General features: G+C 63.6%; 2 protein-coding genes across 3 annotated transcripts in view; one reads left to right on the forward strand and one right to left on the reverse strand.

Moving 5' to 3' along the window:
- The window catches only part of TALDO1 (transaldolase 1), a 2,970-nt gene extending 375 nt beyond the window's left edge, over window positions 1-2,595 (forward strand). The window contains exons 2-8 of the mRNA XM_004717166.2: window positions 373-496; window positions 1,094-1,201; window positions 1,364-1,495; window positions 1,572-1,747; window positions 1,832-2,029; window positions 2,114-2,259; window positions 2,415-2,595. Of these exons, the coding sequence (XP_004717223.1) occupies window positions 373-496; window positions 1,094-1,201; window positions 1,364-1,495; window positions 1,572-1,747; window positions 1,832-2,029; window positions 2,114-2,259; window positions 2,415-2,447 (917 nt within the window). The 3' untranslated portion in view covers window positions 2,448-2,595. The remainder of the gene's footprint in view (window positions 1-372; window positions 497-1,093; window positions 1,202-1,363; window positions 1,496-1,571; window positions 1,748-1,831; window positions 2,030-2,113; window positions 2,260-2,414) is intronic.
- A 612-nt stretch (window positions 2,596-3,207) lies between these two features.
- GATD1 (glutamine amidotransferase class 1 domain containing 1) lies at window positions 3,208-6,863 on the reverse strand. 2 transcript variants are annotated; one of them, XM_004717167.2, is made up of 6 exons: window positions 6,276-6,842; window positions 5,751-5,856; window positions 5,514-5,621; window positions 4,598-4,692; window positions 4,220-4,313; window positions 3,208-4,093 (listed from the first exon to the last, which is right to left on the reverse strand). In XM_004717167.2, exons 1-6 carry the CDS (start codon window positions 6,555-6,557, stop codon window positions 3,975-3,977), a joined length of 804 nt encoding a protein of 267 aa, XP_004717224.2. In that variant the 5' UTR covers window positions 6,558-6,842; the 3' UTR covers window positions 3,208-3,974. The 2 variants fall into 2 exon arrangements, with proteins under 2 accessions (XP_004717224.2, XP_030741564.2); XM_030885704.2 differs by lacking the exon at window positions 5,514-5,621 and having other exon boundaries at window positions 6,276-6,863.
- Between the last annotated feature and the right edge of the window lie 742 nt (window positions 6,864-7,605).

Genomic DNA, 7,605 nt, shown 5'->3' on the forward strand with positions numbered 1-7,605 from the left:
CCGTGAAGGAGCCGTGTCCCAGCCTCTCCGCAGACCTGGGTCCCAGGGACAAGGATGTGAACTTGAGTGGAGACCCGAATGCTGGCGGGGCAGAGTTGGGGTGGGTGTCCATGAGTGCCGTGAGTGACAGGGAGGGCGGCCCTGCGCCACGCCTTTTCCATTCGCAGGAGGACGGGCTGATTTGGAAGTAGGTCGCCAGGCCTTTCTTCCTGCTTCCCTTAGCTGGGAGTTTCACTGAAATCTGTTCAGCATGGGGCAGCATGCATGCCCCCCGCCATAGGCGGGAGATTGGTGGGGGGCTGTGCCCAAGGTGCTTTGTGGGCCCCCAGCCCTGCTCACTTGTTCTGTCTCCATGTCTCCCCCTCCCCGCAGCCATTGAAGAGTACAAGCCCCAGGATGCCACCACCAACCCCTCCCTGATCCTGGCCGCAGCCCAGATGCCTGCCTACCAGGGCCTGGTGGAGGAGGCCATGGCCTACGGCAAGAAGCTGGGCGGGTGCGTGGCAGCCTTGCCCTGAGGGAGAGGAGGCTTGGCCTTCATTCAGGAGCTGCTCCACACTGCCCCTGGTGGGCCTACACCAGGCAGTGGTCAGGGTTACCCTGTACAGCACCCTAAGTGCCACGCCCTGTGTACAGCCCAGCAGACCCAACCCATCCGCTCATGGTAGCAGCCTCAACAAAGCACGCACCCCAGCAGTCCGCTGGGCCTATGCACACCACCCTGAAGGGCAGAGTAGGACTGCCCTGCCCTGCGAGTCCCGCTGACCTTTTGGTGACCAGCCCAGCGATCAGTCACTGTGCCAGCAGGGCCTTCCTGGGGCAGGACCACCTGGGCTGAGGCCTAACACAGCCATCACCAGACCCCATGCCTCTGGACGGTTCCTGGGGGCCTTCCCGTAGCTTTGACCTTGGGGCCTCCTGTCCCAGTGACAGTCGGTGGGGTCCTCTCCCCCCCCTGCACCCCTCCTCTTCTTACATCCTGCCTGGGGGCAGGTGAGAAGGATAGGAGAGCAGTGTTGGTGGGTGCAGGGCATGGGGGACAGGGTGCCCACAGCCCCTCGAGGCTAACACTGCTGCCCGCCCTGGATGTCAGGACAAAGGAGGAGCAGATCACAAACGCCATCGACAAGCTGTTCGTGCTGTTTGGAGCCGAAATCCTGAAGAAGATCCCTGGGCGTGTCTCGACAGAAGTGGACGCCAGGTGCGAGGTCCTCCCGCTGCACCGGGGAGCTCTGGGTGTGTCTGTGGGGGGTTATTGGGAGTGTAGTCCCTAGAATGCACTGCAGCTGACGAGCCCTGTGGGCAGTGCGGTCAGGGAGGGTGGCACCTGGGGCACTATCCCTGACAGGCCTGTCCTGGCCAGGCTTTCCTTTGACAAGGACGCCATGGTGGCGCGGGCCCTGCGTCTCATGGAGCTCTACAAGGACGCCGGCGTCGGCAAGGAGCGGGTCCTTATAAAGCTCGCATCCACGTGGGAGGGCATTCAGGCTGGCAAGTAAGTGTCCCCAGGAGCCACGGGGAGGCGGCAGCTCCCTGCCCCAGCCCGCCCCTGATGCTGCCCATCCCCGCAGGGAGCTGGAGGAGCGGCATGGCGTCCACTGCAACCTGACGCTGCTCTTCTCCTTCGCCCAGGCCGTGGCCTGCGCCGAGGCGGGAGTCACGCTCATCTCCCCCTTCGTGGGCCGCATCCTGGACTGGCACGTGGCCAACACGAGCCAGAAGTCCTACGAGCCGCTGGAGGACCCTGGTGCGCCTGCTCCCGGGGGCCGTGGGGGTGGGGAACCAAGGAGGGGCCAGGGGCCTGGCTGATTAAGTTCCACTCACGCGGCAGGGGTGAAGAGCGTCACCAAGATCTACAACTACTACAAGAAGTTCGGCTACAAGACCATCGTGATGGGCGCCTCCTTCCGCAACACGGGCGAGGTCAAGGCGCTGGCCGGCTGTGACTTCCTCACCATCTCACCCAAGTTACTGGGCGAGCTGCTCAAGGACACCAGCACGCTGGCACCCAATCTCTCAGCCAAGGCTGGTGAGCCGCACCACCGGGGCGTGTGGGGAGGAGGGGGCAGGCAGGGCGGGAATGGGGCATAGAGTGAGGCCTGTACGCCCCCAGCCCAGTCCAGTGACCTGGAGAAGGTGCACCTGGACGAGAAGGCCTTCCGCTGGCTGCACAACGAGGACCAGATGGCCGTGGAGAAGCTCTCGGACGGCATCCGCAAGTTTGCTGCCGATGCCAGGAAGCTGGAGTGCGTGCTCACGGTGCGTGCCCGTGTGTGCGCCCAGGTCTGCCTGCGTCTGCATGGCAGCTCCCCTCCTGTCTGCACGTCTTCCCCTATGTCAGCTTGCATGCACACGCCTGCCTGTGTGTGTGTACGTGCCCGAGTGTCTGGCCCTCATGCCCCCTCTCCTTGCAGGAGCGTATGTTCAGCGCAGAGAATGGGAAGTAGGCGGCGTGGTGCAGACCCGCGGGGTTGAGGACCCGTGGACGAATGGTGGACGAATCTTGCATTTTCTACTGATTGGAGTGGGGACAGATCACAGATTTCTGGTTTTTATGCGAAATTTTGCCTGGTGCAATTAAAGCTGCCTCTTTACTGTGCTGTGTCTGTTCTACCCCCCCTCCCCCGCTTGAACACACATACAGTCACCACCCTCAGCCGCACACAGAGATGGGGGCTGGGAGGGGCAGGGAGCTTCCACGTGGAAATAGCCCAAGGAGCTTGTGCTGGAGAGTGGGTGGGGCCACAGGTCCTCAACATCTCGCCTAAGCTGCTCTCCACAGGCAAGGTGGCTGGGTGCCCAGGCCATGCTGGGATGGCCCTGTCCAGATCTGGCCACTAGGTGGCAGCCTCCTAGTGCCCAGGAGGACACTTCCCGGGAGGAGCCAGCAACAAGTTCCAGCCTGGGGGGGAGGCCCTCCCCCTGAAGGGAGCCAACTCCTGGCCTTCCTGTTCCCAGCCTGGAAACAGATGTGGCCAACCAACAAACCCAGCCCTCCAGGTGCGCCCTCCACCGGAACTGCCGCTGGGCTCACACTGCTGACCTTGTGGGCAGCAGCCCATCACTGGGGTCCTTTCTCCAACTGTGGCATCTTGGCTTCTCATGCACAGCAGAGTGGTTCTGAGTGCCTCGGGGGTGGGGGTGCTATTAAATGGTGCTGGCACCAGCTGTCCCTGCTGTGAGTACATAAGCATGGGGGGACACTTGTGGCACATGGGGCTGCTGCCCACAACATGGCATGGAGGCTTTTATTTCTCTTAGCCAGATACAGGGATGTTTCTTAATCAGCCCTGGGGAACAGCTGTCCACTGCCCCAGCCCCTTCAGACTCCAGCTGCTGCCTCCCCACAGGGCCTCAGGAAGAGACCAGGCAGTACTTGGCCCCTGGAAGCAGGGCTGTGGGGACTGGGTCAGCACCGTCCGCCCTGAGATGTGACCTTTTCTGAGTAGGGCCTGTCACCACGGTGGTGACCTGGCATGGAACTAGCCAGAGCATGCCGAGGAGAGGGGCCGGGGCTTCCTGGCCAGGCAGGTCTCAGCTAATGGTGCATGGGCAGCGAGAGGAAGGACCGAGCGTAGGGCTAGGTGGGGCCAGGCTTCTCTGGAGACCACCAGCTGACCCCGTGCCTTGCACCATGGTTAGTCTGGAGGGCGGTGTGGCTGAGCAGCAGTGCCCACAGGTCAGTCCCCTACAACGCCCCCACCATCCAATGAACCAGGACGAAGACGCTGCTTCAGCCAGGACCTCGGCAGGCAGTCTGAGCTGGGGGGTGGCCCCTCACTACTTCCTCAAGAGGACATGTCCTGATGACCAGGTGCACGGTCATGCTGGTCCCCACGGCTCTGGCTGGGCTCCCCCAGCGCCCGACTCCCATCACACTGATCGGCCTTGGTGGGGTGCCCCTGTCAGTCCTTGACTCCTTTGGGCAAGGAGGGCTCAGCCTGCGGTGGGGCTCCTGGCGGGGGCGCAGTCCCTCACTTGCGGCTGCTGCAGAGGAAGAGCAGGTTCTGCACCGCCACCACGGTGGAGTTGGCATTCTGGCCAGTAACCAGATGACGATCCAACACCACGTGTACGGCGCCCGGTTCGCTGGCTGTGGGTCATGGGCAGAGGTCAGGCAGGTAGCCCCCAGGACCGTCCGCAGCCACCCACCCTGCCCACTCCAGGTGCCAACGGGAGGGTTAGGGCCTATGACCATAAGCAGGGGCTCTGGGCTCACCGCTGAAGCTGGCGCCTGCATCCTTGGCGAAGTCCTCCACGATCAGGGGCAGGCGGGCAAAGCCGGGTGCTCGGATCAGCTCATACACTGAGGGCTGCAGCGTGGGCACTACTGCTTCACCTGCCCAGCGGGCAACCCGCCTGGACAACTGACGGCTGCAGGGCACCCTGCCCACAACCCCTGAAGCCTCCACAGCCCCTCCACCCATGTACCACTCGGAAACCACAGCCCCTCCCACCCACACCATGTGACCCACCACAGCCCCTCCCACCCACACCACATGGTGGGCCCTGTCCTCAGAGGGGACAGGCAGATGGTGAGGGCGTCCCAGACCCTACTGTGCCGGCTGCGCCCCCACCGCGGGTCCGATGGGCTCACCCCAGTCATGCTGTAGTTCTGGAATGCCCACGCGCCGTCCTCGCTGGTGGCACAGCACAGGGCGGCCACGCCGTGGCCCACAGCACAGATGGGCTCTGAAGGGGTCACAAGGCTGAGCGCTGACCTGCCAGCTGGCCCAGATGCCCCCACACAGCCTCCCAGCCCTGCACCATCCTCAGGACCCACCCACCCCCGCCCCCACCTGGCCAGCCAGAAAGGTGCCTGCGACGTGCCTCTACAGGCCGTCCTCTCAGGTGTTGGGGCCAAGGAGTCATGAGGGTCCAGCCCCACAGGCCACGCTGGTAGGTGCAGCAAGGAGCACCCCATCCTTGGACCACGGCAGACACTGTCCCTACACTCAGGCCCTCCTGTGCTGAGATACCCACTGCCTCCTGCCTCCTGGGAGCTCCGAGCCCAGAGCCGGCCCTGGTGCCCACCACGGACACACACACTGCCTGCTCATCACCTGGTCCATCCTCCAGGGACGCTGCCTCGGGCCAAGCCCCAGGGCTGAGACAGCAGTAGCCTGTTGGGGTCGGGAGGCCCTGCTCAGGGAAAGAGGTTCTCCTGGGAGTAGCATCTGGAGACTGCCAAGTCCCCACACAGCGGCCCCTCGCTGGCCTCTCTGACTCTGGCCCTGACCCAAACCACAGAATGCAATCCCCACAGCAACCAGGCTGGGCACAAGCCGAGGGCACAGTGCTGAGGGGGGTCACATGCTTACATGAGGTGGCACAGGAGCGAGGGTGACACGGGAGAGAGTGACACAGGAGAGGGAGACAGGCAGGTGACCGGCTCACCCATGCCCCATGTACCTGGGGACCAACTCCCATGAGATGACCCAGCAGCCCTGGGTCCCACAATTGCCACCCTGACCCCAGACACCCACTTCTCCCCACATCCCCGGTTCACTCACTGCTCTCGGAGCGGAAATGCTGCAGGATACGGGCCAGGGACCCGCTGCTGGCCAGGTCAGCCAGGGCCCCAGGACAGCTGGGGATGAGGAGGGCATGGTACCGGGCCCCTGGGAGACACACAGGGCAGCCACCCTCAGGGCCTGCGGGCCGACGATCTGAGTGGCCCTACCTGGCCTCCCCGCGGAGTGAGGAGATGGAGGTGATTTTGGTGGGGGGTGGGGACGTGGACAACTCACCGTCGATAGACTCAAGCTTGGCGGGACTGGCGTAGGACCTGAGGCGGAAGTCCTGGACCCAGCGGGCACTACTCTCGTCCATGTCCACAAAGTCCATGGCCTTCCCCTGTGGACACAGACACGCAGGAATGCTGCCAGAAGTCCCTAGAGCAGCAGTTCTCAACCTGCGGGTCACGACCACTTTGGGGGTTGAACAACCCTTTCGCAGGGGTCGCCCAATTCATAACAATAGCAAAATGACAGTTATGAAGTAGCAAGGAAAATACTTTTATGGTTGGGGGGTCACCACCACACGAGGAACTGTAAGAAAGGGTCTCAGCATGAGGAAGGTTGAGAACCACTGCAGTAGAGTGACTACCTCGGAGGGGCCACCGTCCCCAGGGCCAGCACACTGCCAAGAGGATCCATAGGTGCTGACCGCAGCAAAAGATTGGCCCTGTCATGGGCAGGGTCAGAACTGGGGAGTCTCAGACTACACGAGGGGAAGCAGCGTGGAGCTGGCTGCAGTGGTGGCCCCCAACTTACCCCTGGAGTGGCAACCTGCAAATTGAAGGCTGCACTGGCCAGCGAGAAACAGTGCAGGAACGATGGGGCAGACACACCTGTGAACGGACAAGGGCGACCGTGGCACAGAGCTCCACATTCCACCCTGACCCCCACCCATGAGGACTGCTCCAGGGGCCCCTGAGGCCCGGGGAACAGGGGCAGTGGCTGGTAGCAGGAGGCCAAGGCTTGGAGGTTGTGGGATATCACAGGGGAAGGTGGACCCTCGGGATACCAGCCAGCTCGCTCCACACCCCACACCATGAGAGGTCTTCAGAAGGGAACCCCCTGGTTCCAGCCAGCCCCTGACCATCAACTGGGGACAGGAGGTGGGTGGAGATGAGCTATACGTGCCCACCTGGAGCAAACACATGTCAGTGGGTGTGAGTGTGACCTGGGTCACCGCCTCTCAGTGACAGGGAACAACTAAGACTTCTTTTCTTCAAAGAGGAGCCACTTGATTCTGTCCTGCCCCAGGGTAAACCACCCTGCCATCTGGGCTCTGGAAGGCACTCCCTGAGCCTCTGGAAGCTCAGGGCCCCGTCCATGGTGGGCACAGCACCCGGCCCCCATGGGGGCCTCTTCACAGCAGTGTCATGTCCCGACATCCCCACCCCTGGGCCCAGCACCCTCACTCCCACTGCCAACCTGCCTTCAGTCCCATCTCCAGGAAGCTCTCCACAGCACCCAATCTCCAAGGCTCCATTGGGACTCTAGTGCCAGTGGGGAGCTGAGGTAGCGCCCCCTCCACCCTGGAGGGGTGGTGGTGGTATTGTGTGTGTGTGTGTGTGTGTAAGGGGGGGAGTGCATGGGCTGTGAGGGGAGTGGGTGTGGATGTGAGCTGTGAGCCCCTGCCCATCCAGGTCCTCACCTCCTAGTGACAGCCTGGCCAAGACTTGGCCTCCTGGTCTACCACCCAAGGAGTGCACGACCTGGACGCGCACACGGCCAGAGCAGCTGCCCCAGGCTAGACACCCGAACATCCACCCTCCTGGGCGCACCCACCCTCTGCCACTGTCCCCGATGGGGCTCGGGTCAGGGCCAGGGTCCCAGCACAGAGGTGGACGAGGCCAGCGCTGGCCCTTCCATCCGAGGCCGAATGACAACCCCGGCTGCTGGCTGCGCCCCAACCCCGGGCCTCGAGCTTCGGTCAGCTGCCACCGCCACCACCCAGGAGCCGGCTCGTCCTCCCAAGCAGGTCCCGGAGACGGCCCGGCAGCGCCGCAGCCCGCGCCCCGCGAGGACCCAGAGGGGCCCCGGGCCCGCGGAGTGTCAGCTGAGTCAGGCCCCGCCCGGGCGAGGCGCGGCCCCC

Source organism: Echinops telfairi, unplaced genomic scaffold, assembly GCF_000313985.2.
Source record: "Echinops telfairi isolate 266 unplaced genomic scaffold, ASM31398v2 ScPeMD7_37;HRSCAF=141, whole genome shotgun sequence".
NCBI classification, from domain to species: domain Eukaryota; kingdom Metazoa; phylum Chordata; class Mammalia; order Afrosoricida; family Tenrecidae; genus Echinops; species Echinops telfairi.

Coding starts and splice junctions, on each gene's coding strand:
- GATD1 (XM_004717167.2), bottom strand. CDS start 6,557: ATGGTGTGGGGTGTGGAGCGAGCTGGCTGGTATCCCGAGGGTCCACCT. Junction 5,622..5,750: donor CAAGCTTGAGTCTATCGACG/GTGAGTTGTCCA, acceptor TGTGTCTCCCAG/GGGCCCGGTACCATGCCCTC. Junction 4,094..4,219: donor TGCAGGCGCCAGCTTCAGCG/GTGAGCCCAGAG, acceptor CATGACCCACAG/CCAGCGAACCGGGCGCCGTA.